We start from the raw sequence: 21,220 nt of genomic DNA, 5'->3' as shown, positions 1-21,220 counted from the left end.
CTTTTCTCTCTCATTCCACCTCTGTTCTGTCTCCAGGTTTATGGGGCAATCACTGCAAGGGATGGGGGAAGAGAAGAGACCAAGCTAGCTACTGACAAGTCTGGAAACAAAACAGGAAAACATTATCAGTCTGCAGATCGGCTTCCCACTTTGATCACAGCGGCACGCTCCACCTGCTTAGAAAGGCAACAACTACACAAGCTCATCCTTGCCCCAGTCAAAATAGAAGGAGAGTCAGCTGAGATGCGCCGACTGAAAAGACATGACACAGATCGCTGACCCTCCAGTAGTCAGATTGGAACTGCCTCCCAAGAACTTTGGAAAATCAAAGCAGTAGCCTGAGGGGAGCAAAAAAATGGCTTTCTTCTTTGCCTTCTCTACCCACAGCAAGGTGCATTCAGACACAGCCTGAAGGAATATGAGCTACAGAAAAGTGATGGAATAAATAGAAAAAAACAACAGAGGAAAGGAGAGGAAAAACATCAAAGGAAACTGCAGCTAGCAGCTGGGAGGAGAGATTAAATCCCTTGTTAAAAATCCATGTTTTACAGGGCTTGCTAAAACATACATAAAGGGGAATTTCTGATATTATATCCACCTGTCTATCACCTTTTTCAGCCTTCAGGGCAAACAATGTTTTGCTTTAAGGCTCTTAAATCAGTATATTACATTGTTTGGGTATTGTTATTTACAAAGTGCTCTATGTGCACCTACTGCTTTACAGACAATTAAAGTGACAGCCCCAGCCTTAAATAAGATGCAACGTAATGAGAGACATGGCAGCTCAAGATGACAGTAAACAAAAAAACTGTATTAAAAACATGCATCAAAACAGTGAAAGAGGAGATAGATATAATGTGCTTGCAAATTATTAGTTACTATTTTTAAATCAAAGAACTGTGATCTAAGGATTAAGGGCAGATGACTTGGGATGAAAATAAATAAATCTGGGTTCTCTACCAAATTCCAGCACCAACAGTCAACGTACTCTTTGATGAATTGGTAAACCCTTATCTAAGTTCTAAGGAAAACGATAGCATTTCCTCTTGTAAGAGTAGAAGAGGCTGTTTTAGTAGCATAATAAATGGCACAGAATCTCAACACTTTCTGAACCAGACCCATAGCTAGTGTCTGAACCATGAGCTATTTTTGAGCTATACTATCTTGATGGAAACAAATAAGACAGCACAGAATTACCCAACAACCTAGGGAGAATAAGCCAACACATAATTACTCTTCACTAGGAAAATGTGAAAACTTATTGCTGTCTGAATTTTCCCTGTTTCCTGTTCAACTACCTGGATTTTATTTGTAATTCTGTTTTTTTATACCACACGATGGCTAAACCCCGAAACCTCTGTCCCATCATACTTGCAGACAAGTCCAAATCAGCCTTTAACTTTCTTACCAATGAACAACGGAGTTTATTCTGTCTCTCACCATAACCCAGGTCCTTCAGACACGTGCATTCATGGAACCTTTTCTCTCCTAATTCTCTCCATTCTTCAACATCTTTTTGAACACACACTAGAATTAGTCTGTGTTTTAGTACAGTCTCACAAATGATGCGTTCTAACGTCATACCACTCTCTCTTCTCCTGTATGATACTACTCTGCTTCTTCAGTTGAACACAGCACTTACTCTCTTACCTCCTCAGGTGCTCAGATTCAAACTGTTCTCAAGCATGACCCAACCTATTTTTCCTGGAGCTGCTGCCCTCAACTGTCTTATATTCTGCAATCCATAACTATGATCTACAATCTTTTATTATGAATGTGCCATCTTATGCTTGATTGTATGAAAATGCATGTTGTTCAAATGAGCACACGTTGCCAATCTGGGTCAGTCCGTGCAATTAATTTTCTACCTTTAAATAAGTAACATTTAATGTCACCATAAATTTTTATCTAAAAAGACATACAGTGTATTTTTCTTACAGATTGTTAAAGATACTGGACAGTACTCTGACAAAAACTCCGAAAACAAGGGATGATCTTAACTTTATAAAGCAACAAAAACACTATCTTTTCCCAATATTTTTTTTTTTCCATTTTCCAATATTTGCTGGAACACTGACATAATAGTAACTCCTATGGTTGCTGGTATGTAAACCAAAATATGCCTAAAATGAACCTCAAAGAGCCTGCAAAGAGACCACTTGAAGTGGCCACTCCCATTATTGGTAAAAGCTTGAAAACCAGCTGGAACATCTGAAAGTTAATACACCACTACAGACCACTGGAGAAGTGAATTAAAAGCAAACCTAACGCAGCATGATTACTCAAAGCAGTAAGCAAATGTAGTGCTGCACGCTGAACTAGCTGCCATCAGTAGTAATGCCAGCTTGTAAAGCCTGCTAAGAAGGAATTACAATAACTGGGGATTGTAGTCATGAGCTACTACAGCAAGTCATCACAGGACAGGAAGAGTGAAGCCTGTGTAACTAGATAAAACACAGCTTACTGTGCTCATGGAAAAGGTGTAATCACAAGCAGCACCAAGTTTGGGGGTTTTTTGTTTACACTTTGTACCTTTATGGCTTTTAAGTCAAACCAGCAAAGGAAAGAATAGCCTTTAAATTAAAAATCTCTAAAATCCAACAAGTCATTCTGCAGGAGAGCAGGGAATTAAGTGGCTTCAGTGTATCCACAATGACAATACCATTAAATAAGGATAGTGAAAAATATAATTTTCTAACTACAAGATAGATCAAAAGAAGCGATTTTGCAATGGTGGCAATGGGGTTGTTATGCTACCTGATAAATAACGTAACTGGCTACATCAGAACATACACTAAAAGCATATGCTAATGGCAAGGCTGCTTTCAAAGCAGCAACATGAAAGTAATTTGGCTTTCTCTGCACCACCTACTTAGAATATTGGAGTTTTTATCAAACCTGAAATTACCACAGCCTCCTCTAAGCTAAGGTTAACATGGGCAGCAAAGAAGGTAAAGTAAAACCCAAGCTACAGCCAAAGCAAAGTACAGCTGACCTTGAAACTGTAATGCACGTAAAATACAATACTATGAGGTGTAAGGTCTTAACTTCACAAAGCACTTGAAATATTCTGTACAAATCAATTTAATCCCACAGAGCCAAGAAGCAGGATTTTCATCCAGAGTATATTACTGCTTATATCTTGTTCTTCTGAATCATGGCTGCTGAATCCAAGAGGTTAACAGCTGAAAATCAGCATATTCCTCTAACATTTGAAAATGCTTTAAAGCACCGATTAATTTTTCGTATCCGTTAATACATTCCCCTCCAAAAAGAAACCAGCTTGAAAATTTAATAAAGTAACATGTTATTAGTAGTACACCATTTAAAGACCTTTTAGGATAGTCTTGTTCCTTTAAAGCAGAGATGCACAGTCAACCAGAGTTACTCTATTCATCCCTCATTTAGCAGTATAGTCCTGAGTTTAGTTGAGTCATTCCTAGGAACCTGGCAATGCCACAAAGAATGAACAGGACTTCATGAATATCAACCCTACAAGCAGCAAAAAAGCAAAGACCAAAAGATTTTTAAAAGCCTGTTTCTACTCTACGCAAGTATTTTGAGCTTTACAAAACCCTAAGCCACTAAAGAAAACAAAAATGCCAAGAAGAAACAGCTGCAAAAGTGGCACAATCAAAATAGTTTCTACATACTTTGAAACACTTTTCAAAGTTTTCCAGATCTTAGCAAATAATAAACGGGTTAAATTTCCTAAGTTTGAAGATAGATGATCAGTGTCACAAATAATTTTAACATACAACTGCAATATATGTTAAAATTCTACTTACATTCATCTGAAGATCATAATATTTGAATACACAAGCTTAAAGATATTGTATGTTACGAAATATTTCCCCAAATCTAGCAAAAGCTTAAGGAAATTCTTTCAGGAAGGCTATGATACATGATCTGAACTCAAATGCTTTTTGCCCTACAAGCAAGCACAGCATAGGATACGGGGAGCTCGTGTGCGTAACAAGATACAAGGAAAATAAATAAGATGCTCTGTAGAGGAAAGAATTGAATGTAAATTAATAACAGACCTATACAGCTATGCAAATACTTACACGAACTGAAGAGAGGCTTTTGAAGGTTCAGTGGGGTACAGTGTGTTTAAATGGGCACAACAGCAGTCAAACTACCAGCACTACTCTGATTGCCAAATGCAGGCTTTGAGAAAATGTTAGTAGGCTGTCTTACACATTCAAACCTCGTCTTTTTTTGCAAATATAAAGAGATGATAACTTGTAAAATAAATTTTTAAAGTCAGTTAAAGACAAGAAAGAGGTCAGAACAAACATAAAGAAATATTCCCTCTACCAAACTTTAACCAATGCAATGGACTGAAACTACTGATGCTGAAGGTCGAGTTCCTTACTCCCTCGTGCACTTTACAAACCCATATGACACAGGCAGTAAAAAATCCTAGATCTCATGGAGCTTATTTTTTTTCTGAAGACTTGGACTCCTTAATGCCTTTGCAACATCAGGCTTTAACACTTCAGGCCCACATTACACTATATTGATTAAAACTACTTCAGAAAACCTGAGGAAAAGAAAAGGGGAGCTGAACAGTCACAGTCAATCTCATCACCTCAACGACATGCTGTGAATGTAATTAATCCTACATTTATTTAGGGAACTTCACACCCTACACATAAAGCAGCAACTCCCTGCTGGCTTCAGACTAGGTAATTATGTTGTAACAAGGACTAGGTTTCCATTACAACAAAGAGATGAAAAGGAAAACAGACCTAAGAAGCTAGCCTGTCTTTAGGGTATGTCTCACCTGCAAATCAAGAGAAGCAAATATAACATGCTTGGGAATATCTGACTTAGCTTTAATTTAGTTAGCTTCAATGAACACACCAGCTTCTACAGAGACTGTGTAAATGCCACCAGGAATGCTGGCTTTTACTTTAAAGCAAATAGTCCATGCTGGAACTGGCAAGTTACACCTACAGTCACCAAAACTAGCAAGATAAATGTAATCTTAGGTTGCAGAGCACATACACTTATACATGAAGATGTGACGACAGAGCACACATACATTAAAGCAGCCCATATACTGGTATAACAACTCGAGTGGCAGATACAGTTCCACAGGACACACTGAGGGAATTTAACAGCTCGTCTCTCAACGTGCACATCTCCTTTACTGCACAGGTTGAAGCTACTACAATAAGTACAACACAAACAATGATTTCATATTTTTTTTTAATAGAAGAGATTATGAATAAAATGTGAGATGGTAAATTAAAAAGTAGAAAAAAAACAATGATAAATGAAAAATATAATACAAATTACAGAAGACCAAACACCTTATTCTCCTGTATTCCTCATACCCACAAAACTCGGAGAAGTACACAACTATACAGCTGTGCACAAGTGCACTAACGCCAGGAAAACTGCCAGGAACACTAACAGCTTCACCTCCAATTTAGGAACACAGGAAACATACACTTACTAATAATGAAGTGGTACGTGGTTAAAACTAAACATGTATTTACATGTTAGGTAAAAACATTTTAAATCAGCCTGGGCTCAATTGTTCTCTTATGTAGGGATGCAGAACAGCATGCCTGGACAAGGACTCATAGGAAGCCACTCAGCCTTCCACCCAGCCACTCACGTTATGGCCAGCAGGCACCACGCAGCTCAGCTACTAGAAGGCACATATGTACAACAGTGGACAACAAAAAGCAATGTGAATAGCGACGAGCACAAAGCAGAATATGAAGCACTGGAGAAAGACATCAGGCTACACAAAGGAATCTCAGCACAGCAAGAGCCAGTGGGTAAACTACTCGGACTTCTATAACAGACAACTCCTGTGCAGCCATAGACACACAACTCCTCTCCACAAGAAGGGAAAAAGTTCTCTTCCAACAAACCCACACCTAGATTCCTCTGGTCTTAGCAGCCCATATTGCAGCTATCAGACAACCAGTGGTTTCCCAAAGCTCTTTCTCCTTTCCCTCATCTCCTTCTACTCAGAGTAAGGTGTGAAAGATGGAGAAAAGCTCAGATTTATAACACAAATTCAATTATAACTTCACCTTGGAGAGGCTGCCATATGTATCATAGTGGTTTGTAAAAGCTGACCTGAAGAAAAAAAGCATGCAAACCAGACAAATTAAATTTAATTTTATTATGGAAATGAAAGTAATAACAGAAGTGACAGCAGGGTGGATGATAAGCTCACTTAGCAGGGGAATCAAATGAAGTGATGACATGTCATTATGACCTCAAGGGTTAAAGATGCAATTTTCCATCTGGCTGCATCTGGCTTTTCAACATAAATGTTGACACCACCTGCTGCGATTTACTACAAGCTGCCTCCATAGGGTCTTTGTCCAGCTTTTGTTATCCAGTTTAACATTTACTTTTCCCTCCTTTCTGATAAGCTGTGCTGAGCAACATGCTCTCTTTCTTCAAAACCCAACAAACAGTTAAAAGGATTTTACATGCCACTTTATACAATAGATCAAATTATTAATAGTAACTTCACAAGTAGCTCGAAGAGAGACACAGTAAACCTAGAAAGCAGGTAAAACTACCTTTAAGATTGCAAACAGGAAGACAAATTTTTAGCTATACTTGCTAATATCTTGCATTTTCTAATGCTTCTAGGAATCTATTTTTCTCTTAGTAACAGGTACTCAAATGAAATCATTTTTCTGAAAAAAAAATAAGAAAATCCTTAGAATTAAAGAACTAGCTTGTACTCACAATAGCCAATTGACTATTAGCCACCTGCACGTGTTTTATTCAGCAGCTTGTTTCCAATTCCAAATACATTGTGCTTAAAATAAATCATCTTTTGCAAGCCCAGTGACACATTCATTTGCTCATCTAATTTAGCCACAGCTAAATCAAACTATGATCTCAACCCAAGTTTGTAATCAGCTATTGACACACTGTTGGCTATAAAGTTTTGCTTGCAAAATTGAATATTTGAAAGCTACTAACTACCAGTGGCATTCCTCTCCTGGAGGCTTAAACTGGAATAGGACTGTACACTTACTACCACTTGATATGTCTATTACATTTTTGCCTGCACCAAACTTTTTTTCTAACGCTACAGCTCCCAGACTTTTCTCTGCCAGTACAGGTGGGCTACAAAGCCTGCTTCCAGCTCCTTTTAAAGTGCCCAGATTCTTCACTAAAAAGCTCCTACAGTCTGTTTTAACTGTTTAAACAAAGAGGCCCCAATGTCCACTAGGACTTGGTTACATGCCAGGGAAAAAGAGGAAGAAAAGAAAAACCCTTCACAGACTTTGAGAGCACCCTGGGACTACAGCTATAAAAAGAGGAGAAAACAGAGACAAAGACAGTTAATGAAGCTTGCATGAAAGCAAAGAATAGCGGAGAACAAAACAGAGAAAGTATCTGGACTGATCGGACAACCACATAACTTCATCGAAAGACCGCGACAAAAATACCTATAAATACCTTCCTCTCCCAAAACTCGCTCACCACAAAGGCAATTACCAGAGGGATGTCATAACCTTCTTCCTCTGTAACGGAAGATGTACCACCTCCCTCTCCAGATGCCTTACTCACCTCAGGCAGCTGGGAACCCTTGTTCTTAATAGACAAGGCACCACCCATTTCTTCCATATCTGTTATTTTCTGAATGACAAGTGAACTTCGTTGTTCCCTTCAACAAAAGGGAAAAAACAAAGTGTTCCTGTTTACTTCGCATATGCTTAACTTCAAGCTCATATTTCACTGCTAAACTGAACAGGAATGACTTAAGCATATGCTTAAACGCTTTCCTGATTCAGACCCTAAAAATAGGAATGGTTGCTGCAGTTCCTCTTTCTCTTGTTCTCATAATGACAGACAACTATTGTGCCATGTCATTATGACAGTAAGATAGCTTAATTGCCCTCCTTCCAGAAGCTGTCAGTTCTGCTTAACTGGAACATAATGTATGCGTCTAGGAGTAAATGTGTTAATATATCAGTCACTTATATCTACTATACCTTCTCCTTTGCTGTATTTAAAGAAAGCCTTGGGTTTTTTGACTGACTTGCCAGACATTATACTCATTGACAAGGGCAGCAGTGATATTACTGTTTTATGACTCATTTCATCGTGAAAGACGCATGAAATAATTCTGTCCCTCTTCATTTGCTGCACTTTTTCAACTCAACTTCAACCTGAACATGGATTTCCCCATATTTGTATTCAAGGTGTGGTCAAAAAAGGCTTCCTCAAAAATGAGTGTAAAATGAACTGACTGTTCCTGTAACTAATCAGGATTTTCCAAAAATGTTTGGAAACGCCCGTAGTTGCTTCAGAATATTTTGTGCATTGTTACCTATAGGAACATGGAAAGCATACAGAGAAGAATAAGAATCAACAATATCTACAACATGCAATAAGCAGCTATGAACTGAAAGCCTTTAATTTTCTATGAAGTACTGGTAAGGTCTCACCTAAACATACAGCCTATGTAAGCTGGCTCCATTCTTTTTCATATTCTCCTTTCTGATCATGATTTTTACAAAGTTCCCTCTATATCTCCTCACTGTTTCTTGTGTCTTGTGCACTTAAGAAGTTACTTTTTCCTCCCACAGTCCCTCGTTAAATTGTGAACTGGAATGCAACGACTATTTTTAACCACTGTTTTATGAGTCTATATGTTTCTGTATTAACAAACGTGACCATGTCCAATGGCATTTCTTGTGTTTACGTTAGTAAGGCCTTCCTGCTCAGAGAACTATTACTTGCGACTCATACACATACTTTTGTGGGCCTTCAGAGAAGGCTGTGAAGACATAAAAAGGGAGGGAGAAAAAAACCCAAAAGCTGTATAAAAAATAGCATAAATCTGACAAGAACCATATAAAGCTCAGCAAGATTTGAACACACAGCTTGGTTTGCTCGTTTAATCCATTTCTCATTGTTCTCCTACCAATTACTTTTGTTTTTAAAGCATGCTGACACTTCTAACCAGTCTGGTTACAGAGTTCCAAAGACTCTGGAAATAAGTAAAGCCATGCTGACTCCACTGAAAGATCACAGGTGAGACACAGAAGTGCTGAAGTGTCTTCCAAGGACTTTGCTTGGAAGTGGCAGAGTCACTGCTCCCTCTCAAGTGAAGTGGAAGCCAAAGCACACTGCCAGGGAGGGTGAGCTGGCAAGCAGCTACAGGGGCAAGAGTACACAGCGCAGAGATTTGCGACACTTATTCCGGTCTTAATCATCAACTGGAATAACTGCTACAATCCACACATCAACTGTTTCATCCAGAGGTAAATGGTTTGTGTGTCTGTCCGACCAGAACTGAAAGTTGTCAATTCTATTAGAGGTTATAAACTCAATCCTGAAATAGAAATTGTTTCTAACCTTCTTCCTAATGTTACATAAGTGCTATATAAACATTTTAGTTCCTAAGAAAGATGGCAATAGAACGAAAATTCCCCAGAAGCTATTTTTCCCCTCAAACCATGAATATATTAATGAAAATTCACATTTTTATTTAAGACGCAATTCCTTCCTTCTCCAATGATGTCACTACATCAGAAAAAAAAGCACTGAATGTCTTGGTTTATATAGTAAGAATAGCTGGATAGCCAAGGTTATTAAACAAAAAAGACTGATCACATTTCCATTTGTAGGAGATAGCATTTCTTTTGATTTTACTGATACTTGTTCATAGGACGAAGTATGCTAAAAACATTTTGCACATCATTAACTACTTAAGAACTTACTTGGTTTTTTGAATCCAGATGCAGTAGTCTGTAATGAAGAGATCATTGAGGACGTAGGCAGGGTCACTCTCCCTAAAAATCTTGTGAATGTCTAGCAGACACTTCAAAACCGCAGCTTTTCCTAGAAACAAGATTTTTATTTTTGTAATTCACTAGAAATCATAATAGATAATATTTACCAGCTTCTCACCTTTGAGGCTTTAATAACCGTGCTATCTACAACCATCTTGTAACCTTAAGTTGATTTCCTCTCTCAGAAGGGGAATAAGATGACTATGCCCTTCAGTATCCACTTCTATGTGGATGTGGAGCCTCTGAATTCAGTAAGGATCTCTCTGAAAGACTGAAGCCTCAAGGCAGAGTCATGCACGTAATTCTCTATAGCTGAAGCAGCTCCCTCCCCCAGCTTTTCCACTTCCCTCCGAGCACAGCCATACGCTGTACCATATTTAAAGGAAAAAAAAAAAAAAAAAGGCAAGCTGAAAAGTAACTCACAAATAACAAAAAGTTATGCCCCATCATTTATCTGAAGAAAGAGAAAATGTATTTCCCTGTAGGCCCACACCAATACCTCCTTTGGAAAATAATAAGGTTGGAAACACACAGCCCACAGCAGGGTCAGGCACGCAGGAGCCACAGCAGTCGTGTAAGGCAAAGCGAGCGATACCATCGCCATACATCGGACACTGCCTTACACTTAGCACAACTCTTCCTGCTTCTGTTAGCCACAGAGTAATTTGGCAAATTGAGCCCTTAGAAGGAAAAACTCACTTCAGGCTCAAGAAGGTGCCATCTGACATACAGTTAATAAATGCAGTAAAAGATTAAAAACTTGAATGTTTTCTCATTCCACAACTGGAAATCTTTCTGTAGTTAAATTTTCTTCATATGCAACCACTGTTTATGAAGAACAGAACTGATTAATGCAACCTCCAAATACCTGGAATCTCCTCCCTCAGTTTTCTGATGAAAATTGCTAAAGGGTTAAGTGCTGGAATACAAAAAAAAAATAAAAAAAAAATCACTGTTTAATGGGGGGAGGGAAACATTCAAATGAAAACAGCCACTACTGCAAATGGAATCTAATAACCCTCTCCCAAGAGGCTGGCTCCTCCTAGGCTATGAAACCTGAACAAGGATGAAATTACATTTTACAGATTACAAAAAAAAAAAAAAAAAGAGTTCAGAACTCCCCCTGCTGTTCAAACGCAACATTTGTTTGTTTGTTTTTAAGTAATTCCGTGCTGAAAAAAAATAGACAATGAAAGTTAAAGGATGTTGAAGATGGCAATAAGGAGAAAGAACCTGGAGTAAAAAGCTGTGGCGAACAGAACAGAAAAACCCACTGGTTTGGAAGAGAGCAATTGAAGAAAACATAAAATCCCAAATATAACTGATGAACTTTTAGATTGGATCACCATCAATGCTTGTCAAGCTAAGCTTGTCAAACATAACTATTTTGACTAAAAAGAAGTGTGCTCTTTTAAAAAGAAATGATATGTGGAATTAAAATTTTGCTATTTTTTTGAGGTTCTAGCTGTCAAACTGCCAGCCCGAACCATTTACAACATCCACTACTGTTACTCATCTGCCAAGTAACAATGTAAATTAGTGACTGCAGTACTAATTCTCAACAAAACGTAGTTTTTCTTCATAAATTACAGTTTTATATTAGCTTATTGGGCCTCTAACCAGAGAGGCTGTAAATCTAGCCAGACTTAATAATATAGGGAATCCTACACACAGGCAAACACACGGAGCGCAGCAAGCTTCCACACTTCTGCTTTCAGAACATCTTATACACGCACCTTATAAACAAGAAATCCTTATACAAAACTGCATTTAACTCCTTTCCACAGGAATAAAAAAATAAGAGCTGAAGACCAAATGCTATTTAAGCCTTAACGTAGGATATTCCATAACACACAGATGATTCTTCATCTATTTCTGTGGAATTCCACACCATAGGTTCTGTCTTTGGATATCCACTTCAGCCTTCAGTAGACAGCTGGTCGTAGCTTTCAGGCTGTGGTTATGTATTCAGCAGTGTTATTACTGACACCTCCGCCTCCCTCTTTTCCACAGCTCTCTGCTATTTGCCAGTGCAAGTATTTGTGAAACCAGAGAGTGAACTGGATCAGAGAACCAATGAAGCCAAAAGATGAACAGGCTGGGGGCTTTTTTGGCAGCTATGTCAGCCCAACTCACTGAAAGGCTGTCTATCAAAGCAAACCTAAAATGCGATGCTTTTAAAAGTCTTGCTTCTTTTGTAGCCCTAGAATTGTCTTTTTTTTTTAATTCACTGTATACTGGAGTTAAGAAAGCTAAGGAATAGAAGATGATGAAACACCAAGGATAACTGATTTCATTTTCTTCACACAGCTTAAAGAGGCAAGTACTTTTAAGTTCCAGGGTGAAGGAAAAAAAAATGCATATTTAGAAAACAAGCAATAAATGTTTAAGAGCAGGCGCAAGAAACTTTGATAATAATCTCAGGAAAATATGAATGATTTATTTTTAAGTCAGTATTTGCATATCTTCTGTGTAAAGTTACAGCTCAGCATTATACTGATCAATAAATACGCTGCTTTTTAATGTACAGATACTGTTTCCTGATTATTAAAAAAACTAGTTATGTTTAAAAGCAGAAATGAAGATTCCACCTTCTGTAATAGAATCAAAAATATTTGATCTTCTAAGCTATTAAAATTTAAGATGTAAAACTTAGAAGTATATGATTTAAGACAGACTCTAATAGCCTCTATTTTTTGCATGAAAGTCTGTAGAGATAAAGGAGGATAACAACCAACTTGAAATCGAGACATATTGCAAGATGAGATACTGAATCTAAGTCCTAGCCCATTGTTTTCCTGAGACAAAGGTGGTTTTCTTTTCCTGCCATTAAAAATCATTCCACTGCTGTTGGGGAGAGGACGAGTTGCAACTTCAGAGGAAAAGCAGCAGAGAGGCTGGGCCAACAAGGCAAAATCATTAAAGTCAGAGCATATGCCTGCAGATCACTGGATTCTGGAGTTCACTGCTGTGACAGCTGGTAGGCAACAGCCCTCGACTTTAATTCCACAGGTTCAGAAATCCAGTCCTCTTTCCACAGCTTAGTTCAAAAAAGGATACGATTTGACCCTAGCTCTGTATCTGCCATTTGATATAACAACCTACTGATTTTACACCATCACGAAATTCTATCAGCTTTCATAATGAATACTGGGAAGCAAAAGAAATCAATAGTCTCATCATTCTATTTTCTATTATTTTTCCTGCAGACTTCTGTACGGTGTTCCGCATTTTCAAGAAGAAGGAGCATTCACCTGAAAAGATAAACTGAACTTCACTGTCTCATTAAAAAGTGAGAACTGCAGCATTCTTAAAAACAAGAACAGAACTCTCACAGACTTTTAAACAAAAACTTACCCAGCTAGGCCACAGTAGTATCTGTCTTTGATGGATAATTATATTGTTCTGAATCTAGCAGTGCTAACTTCTGCATCCAAAGCAGCAAAGCATATTTTATGTCCCAGAAAAGCACACAAATAAGTTCTCTTTATTATTAGCTCACAGACAATAACTTCTAAATCAGTATTACACAATGGTAACACAGTGTCAATAAATCCTGACAGAACCAGCACACACCACTCACCTGTTACAGGCCTGCCGAAAAGAAAAAGGGCTCTAGATATTTACATTAAAAAAACCCACACCTGAAATTTTTGTTAGTCAACTGTCAAATGCAGTATATTCAATTTGCTGGAAGTAGGACTGTAGCTGGATGTACCACTGCATTTAATTCCCTTTTTTAATCCTACCCAAAGAAAAGATAAATACAGAACAGATACTAGATAACTATGTTGAATTTTGAACAGTTTTGCTCTAGTATTTTAAGTATTACAGATCACTAAACAGCATATGGAAAAGTCTGCTGAGGACCTCAACACTAACCAGCTTAATGCATTTGTCTTACAATCACTTTGGCAGGAAGTCTTAACTCAAAATAAAGAGTTTTCAATCACACGTGAGGATCCTCACAGCTTAACTATGCAGCACCCTGTACCTTGGACGTGATCCACCAACATAGCACTAACATTTTTAAGTTGTCACCTAACTTGAGGCGTAACAATTCCATCCCATCAAAATTCTTTACTGTTTTTAAATCAATTATTTCCCTGTGATTATTATTATCAAAACATTGTATTAGACTATGTCTCAGCTTCCGTTATCAGCATCCTAGAAGAAGCCACGAGCCAGGATGAAGCTAACTCAAACCAATTCTTCCTTTAAGTTAAACTCTAGTCCTCTTCCATCTACATGAGAAGGAATACTTTCACAGTACTGTTTAATTGAATTGTTTTTTACTCGACACTCATTTTTACCTATGTTCATCACACACATAAAGCAACATAGTGTCAAACTGGTGAGGCATCATTTCCAGTAAGCTAAGAAGGTAACAGAGCATTTAATGATATCTAAAACCACTAAGCTTTGCCCACTGCAGTCTGTAAGCATTTTGCATAATCAGAAATTCCTCAAAAGCAAGGCTCAATTTCCCCGGAAGTGTGAAGGAGGAAATATTTTGACTGAGCAGATGTGCCCTGGCAGTACGAGCATTATCTACAAATCCATCTTTTTAAAGAATGTATGGATGCACATTTCCCCTCCGCCCCGCCTTCGGATTATAGACAGGTAATATATCCATTTTGTATTTTTCCCAATTTTTTGGTAGCTGGCTGTTTTAAAAGCGCTTTTCACACTACAGACGCATCAGAATAGTAAATACTAATTTGATACACAAACCTCAGACCTTTCACAAGCCAACGTTAATCACCATTACTTTTATCACTACGCTGCTAATTTGCTAATGCCCCTCCCAGTAGACTTCTATCCACAAGAGGGAAGTAATATATTTGTGTCTGCTTCCCAGGCAGCACCTGGAGGTTATCATGGCTCATGCTCAAGACAGTGTCGTCTTCTCCACCGTTAACAACTCCAGTTGAAATGGGCACACGTTCTCTTTTCTTGAGGCTTGCACGTGCCTTTTCGGCATCCTGAAGATCCACGGCCAGCTCTGCGGAGGCAGCCGGTCGCCCCATCCTGCACTGTTTCCCAGGCAACCAGCACAGCACAGGCACACACAGAACGAAGCCAGATCTGCTGTATTTCTTAACTTCTTCCAGTGCTTCTAAACCATTCTAACCATCAACTAAAGAAAGCTGAATGTTAAAGCTTACGGCAGTAATTTTTATGCAGATCACTGGGGTCAGAAGAAACAAGGCTCCTGTTCCACTAGAGAATGAGTTAGCATAGCCAAACACTCCTCCAGAGAAGTCCAAGACTTTGCTGTTGGACAAAGACCATCATGGACAACACAGGGAGACCATGATGATAAGCACTACTGGGGCCACTGTGTTTTGGAAGCAGAGAGTAAGGAGGCAACAGCAGCCACATGTCCAACGTAGGAAGATGGAGCAGGAAACCTGATACGCAGTTATTGTAGATGCCACCTCCCTTATCAAACTACTGAAAATACTCTGTTGGATCATTGAATCTTCACTCCAATATGATTTTCCATCACAACACTAAAAGAAAAGCAAATAGTTTACCTCTCATGTATTATCCTCTTAAGAAAAGAAATCTAAAAGGCTGGCAACACTGTATGATTTTAGTTTTGTTATCGGAATTCTATTTTTTCCAAGCTTATGAAGCACTGCATAAGCCAGTGGAGATAAGCAAAAAGGACAGCATGTATCTTCCTCTTAAAACTTCACTACCTGACTGTTACAATGTAAATGATATTTTGAACCATCAACAGTTTTTGGCAGTAGTAGAGATTAATATTGCCATTTGTGTGGGGTTTTTTTATCCTGCAGCTCACAGACATTGAAAATAAACTACCCAAGTGCTGCTTCTCAGTGATTCTTTTGTCAAAAAAAAAAAATTAGGACCTATCACTGAATCCTTTTTTTGAAAGTAGTAGCTCACAATAAATAGAAAAGTTGCGAGTAACTAACAACACAAGATATAAACATGGTTGTATATAACTGCACAACTGAAGCTGGAATAACCACAGGTATGAAAATTTGTATTGTTAAATGAAAGCTGCCTGGGATAAACAGGGAATATATATGAAGAATGTCACTGCTGAAAGAATGATTGGAGTCATTAAGATGACAGCTCCACTCCTGTGGATGTGAAACAAAACAAAGCTACAAATATGTAGTGTGTAGTCAGTTTTTTATTTTCAGTTTTAAATGAAAATATTTTTTTACATTATTATTTATTTATTTTTTCAGCAGCTTAGTTTTCATAGTATTATTCACTGCTTGTTTTTTTTTTACAAACAGTCCTACTTGGTTGTTCCTTAGAACTGTCTTACTTTCCTAATAACAAGCAGAGAACTGCGATAACATACACAAGTCAGATTTCGACCTCTGCTCCTAAACCAGAAAAATTATATAGGAAGTACTAAAAGAACAATGAGGCAAAACAAGTTTTGATGCTGATACAAATTCAGGATTTATGTTCTTCCTGGACTACCACCGCACTTGGCAGAGAGTCATCTGAATCATTTTGCCTTAATCCTACAAAGAACTGTAACATTGAATATGAACCACAAAACTAACCCTTACCCTCAAATGTGTGATTCTGTATGGCAACACTAAACTGGCACACACAATGGAATTCTTCAGGAATTGAGATGGCTAGATGTCAAATACAGTTATTTTGAGCAGGAAAAAAAATAAATGGATTGGCTTAGTTTTTAAAAAACAAACAACCAAACAACAAACAACCAAAACAACAGAAAATCTAATTCTGGAAAAAGAAATTGGTACGGAGAGCAGGAATTCAACATTAGGGTAGGATTTTGACAGAAAGAAAGCTTAACATCTCTGACAAGGGTTAACTTCAAACAATAGTTCTTCCAAACAGTAAATCATGCAGGGAAGCTGCCCGGATCTGCAACTGCAAAACCGTGATGAGCAGAGCTTAGTCAAACAGAGCAGCTGGAACAATTGAAGAGGATGCTTTAAAAACTTCCCTTAGGCGGAGACAAATCACGGAAATTATCAGAAATCCGTCCAATCTTTTTTAAAAGGGCTTCAGTCAAGTAATTAAAGAACACAAAGAGCAACAAAAAACAACAGGACTCCTGTTACACTTGTAACAGTAAGTAGCACTGCTTTGAAATAAAAAAAACAACTTAGACACCTTTAGAATAGGGTCTAAACCAATTATAGTATCTCACCTACCGTAACAAAAGTTTCATTAATATGGTCCTTCCAAAGACAAACACAGAACAGAGAAAAATACTTTAAAAGTCAACACTGTGTGAACAATCACAATGAACTATAGTTTTCTCTGAGACCTTTTGTGTAAAGCTTTACAAATTACGGTTGCACTATCCTGATTTATCAACAAACAAGATCTGATAAAAAGATTTTTCTAAGGATAAGACACTCAAAACCCTTCTTCCTGGTGTGACTAATACAGCTGAATTTACACCACAACTGCATGTATTATCCACTGGCTAATAAATGAGTTGCTTCAGGAGCTTTTTCCTGGTAAAGACACTAATTTTGCTCTCTCCCCAGTCCCATTTTCACGAAGCCACAAGATGCCCAGGAATGTTGATATCTTTTAAGTTTGGGTGAAATTGGCCAAAGATTCAAAAGTTATTAAAAAAAACCCAGACATACAAGCAATGTAGCTACACAGGCATCACTTCCAATCCCTAAAAAACTTACCTAGCTGCAGTATCATGACCGTATCATTGTAGGCACGTGTCACTAATCCAAAATGTCTGTGTAAGGGATAGCATAGCACTCTTCTTCCAAAAGATACCAGGACGTCATGAACGCTAGTGAAACTCTGTGTTTATCAGTGAAAAATCTAAATTAGTCTGTGGTTTGCAATACGAAGAAGTAGGTTTTTGTTTGTTTTCATTTAAGAGAAAAAGTCATGGCAGCATAGAAAAAAAAAGCACATTTTTATATATTATGCATCTAAAAAGATGTTTTTTAATAGATATGGAAATAAAGATATTGAACAGTAACAAGACACTGCACATTTAGTTTGCATGGCAGGATAACAGAAGTCCTATATGTTTTAGTGGTTTTGAATTAGAAAAAGAACGTAGAGAACATTAGAATAAAGAATCTAACTCAAGACTTTGCCATTCTTTAGATTAAAGCAATAAATTACATCTGTCCCATTATTATATATATTAAGGGGAAGCTATAAAAACCCTTTTAAGAATAAAGAAAAATTAAAACCACATGATATTAACAAAATACATGTGTACACAGATGATCTTTAAAAATGATACATGACTCTGCCTTTCATGAAAATTACAGATATTCAAGACAGGGATAAATACATCTGCCTAGGGAAAGTAGTTCATTGTCGTCCTTTACAAGTGAGGAGGACCTCTAATTTACTCAGGCCAGAGGCATTAACGAGTTATTAAAGACTTTAAGAGAGTGATTTCTTTTCCAGCTTTCACTTTTCAAGACAAAATATTCCATTTAGGAATTCAAATAAAAATACCTATTTCATCTCGAACTCTCGGTTTATTAAAATTAATAAAAATGCTTTGCTGACAGCCAGCACTTCTTTGCATTATACGACTACCTCAACCCATTTTTCATTGTAAGGGATCACTGGCAAGCATTTAAATAATTTATGTTTTGTTATTTAATATTTAGAGTCTAAGGTGCGTACATGTCACGCACAGCAAAATGGCAGTCAGTTCAAACAAACCATAGCTGAGGCAATTTTGTTTACAGATTGATGAAAACACCCGCCTCTACACGGTTTGTGCAACAGATATAGTTATTAACAGCTTGGTGCCAGGAGACTGGATTTTCTGGGTGTGAAATATACTGTTGGCACAGGCTGCGCCAAGAACTGCTACATTATAGGATAAGCACATGCAGAAAACTCCTTCGCTATGTCAGGATATGGATCTGAAAAGAATCCAAGAGTTAAGGCAACCACTGCATTTTAGCTGCGCTCCTTTGTGACTTGCTACTGCGGAACATTCAACTGGAAACAAATTCAAACTAACAGATCCATAAAACCAGTTGTCACAGCACAAGTTAGTACTGAATATAACTTTCGCCACTACTAGAAGGGTTTGAAAGACTGAATCCAAAAATCCTGTCAAATATTTCATTTTTGATCCTGCAAATGGAAATCTTGGCTCAGTAATTTCAGGAATGAGGTTCTTTCTAGCTTGCTGCCATCCTAAGAAGTATGGATTACAAGTCAGGTTAAGTCCTGTAACAATTTGATGACACAGGCTGGTGTGCTTTCAGTAAACCATCTGAAAGTGCAAAGAAGAGAATTTAGTTTGCTTCCACTAGTCTATGCTGGACTTCCAAAGGGCTAGCAGCAACTAAACAGGGATGCAGCTGTGACACTGAAAAGAGGAGGGTGGGTAAAGCAACACACATCCACTGACTAACTCTGCAAGAAACCTGGAATAAAAGTATTCAGTGCCTGTCTGAAAAAAGAAGAAAAAATTTAAAAAAATCATGCAATCATTAAAGCCTTAACGAGACGACAGTTTTACAACTACAGAATTGAGGTCTTTTTGATACAAGAATATGGAATTCAGCTTCTCTGTAATAGGTGAAAAAGAGAAACCCAAACCTTTTGATTGAGTTCTAAGAGCTTTTCCTGTCATTGGGTTTGCATTTACTTCTGGGCTTCCCAGTTCCACTCTCCAACATAACTCTGAAGCCAAGCAGCAGAACGGAAGAGAAGCCAGAAGCCACCTGATTCACAGCCAAGAAAAAGAGCAAGCTAGAAGTGCAGAATGACAAACCAGGAAGGCTGAAGAAAAGCTCAGCAGTCAAAATCCCCAGAAGTGAACAATAAGCTGCTTTATTAAGGCCTGCCATCTTCAGAAGTTATTAAAACGTGTGTCTGAGGGAGGACTTAAAGGACTCAAGAACACTAAGAAAGTACCTTCCCTGCTTTTTATGCCTTTTCTATTTTACCATGCTTCAGCCAGTTCAACGGGAAGGTATCCATGACTTCTGATCAAGGAGCTAGAAGGCTGTATTTTCTTGCCCTAAGCATGGAGTTGCACACACATGCTGTGGACATACGTGACAAATAATTACAGTTAGTTCCTAAATAAAGGTCAAGACTTGTGAATGAAGGGACAGTGTGTAGATGAGCAGCTTTTTCGTAGTGCCTATCCTTAGCTTTTCCAGAATGGTCCAGAAGAAGGCCCAGCACCCAGACAAATGACAGGTCATCCTCCAGTCTCCTGAGGCTACTAGGAGGTGGGAGCCCAGGAGTCATGATCAATTTCTTGTAACATTGATTTAAAAGATGACATACACTTAATTCATCTTCAATAATGAAAGAGTAAGCTTTCCACAAAAGCAGCATAGAATACCAAAATCAAATAACACAGCAAACAATGCAAAACTTGAGTTTTAGCTTACCTCTAGCCAGCACAATGTTGCACTCAGTTTCCTGATGTTCCAAGATGATTCAACCTGATTTTTAGGAGCAGAGCATAAACCAAGTATTATCTAATTCAACATTCAAGACTGCTGGCAAACTATTTAAGGTAACATTTTGGCAGCAATTTAAGAGCCTTTGTGAGTATGATGCAGTAATTACATTATGTGTATTGAAATGGCCACAGGACAGCATGAAAAATTATATTGCAATGCAGACGTTAAATAACTGAATTGGTTTCTGTATTGGGAATATCTAAGACCATGCACAAAGCCTTTGAAAATGTAACAGCATCACAGAATTTAGTGGAATTCTGTCTCTTTTCACCAAGCAACAGAAACCTGAATCAACAAAGCTCAAGCTAAAACTCTTTGTTTCAAGAAAATAGCTCAAGACTTTTGGCTTTCAGAGAGGGTCCTAAAGCCAGCAGTACATGTAAAATGTCATTATTCTTAAAATGTGACAGCTTCATAGTATTTGTGTGGTAGTGTGGTCTAGTGGGACAATTAGGGCAAAAAGCCAGGAAGCCTTAATCTATAATCCCAGCTCCAGTAAGGTTTGTGTGGCCTGAATGTCTTGGTTTTCCTATTAAAAACAAAAAAGAGAAAAAGAGGAAAAAAATCCACAGTATTTTTTCTACATACGCCATACAGTTATTGCAAAGATCAATAAGTAATTGTACAACTGTGTTCCTTGCATATTTGCAATTTTGTGCAACACTAACATGCAATCCAACAATTAGATTATTCTGTTGAATAAGGTTTGGACATTTTGGCCTGCCATTCTAAAATCCATGCCTTGCAATTCGGTCTGATTAAGACAGATGGTTTTGATTACATATTTCAATATTTTGATTAAAAGCACTGAGAAAACATCTCAATGGTTAATATCAGCAGAGGAGACACTAGGCACAAGGTTCTATCTGGGAAGCAAGTCCACTTCGAAAAGGCAAGCTATCCACAGAACAGCATGGAATCCATTCTAAACTTCTGCTGTTTTCTTAGTTC

The 21,220-nt window shown here is 37.9% G+C and overlaps 1 protein-coding gene across 2 annotated transcripts in view; it reads right to left on the bottom strand.

Moving 5' to 3' along the window:
- SHQ1 (SHQ1, H/ACA ribonucleoprotein assembly factor) overlaps positions 1-21,220 on the bottom strand; it is a 49,397-nt gene that overhangs the window by 12,011 nt on the left and 16,166 nt on the right. For both annotated transcript variants that reach the window (XM_086619014.1, XM_086619013.1), the window contains 3 exons: positions 20,195-20,248; positions 17,480-17,603; positions 9,726-9,846 (listed from right to left, as the gene is read on the bottom strand). In XM_086619014.1, coding sequence (XP_086475140.1) covers positions 9,726-9,846; positions 17,480-17,603; positions 20,195-20,248 — 299 coding nt within the window. The remainder of the gene's footprint in view (positions 1-9,725; positions 9,847-17,479; positions 17,604-20,194; positions 20,249-21,220) is intronic.

Source organism: Tauraco erythrolophus, chromosome 12 (assembly GCF_009769465.1).
Source record: "Tauraco erythrolophus isolate bTauEry1 chromosome 12, bTauEry1.pri, whole genome shotgun sequence".
Lineage (NCBI taxonomy): Eukaryota > Metazoa > Chordata > Aves > Musophagiformes > Musophagidae > Tauraco > Tauraco erythrolophus.
Note: the sequence above shows the minus strand (reverse complement) of the source record. Positions and strands in the feature narration are given on the sequence as shown.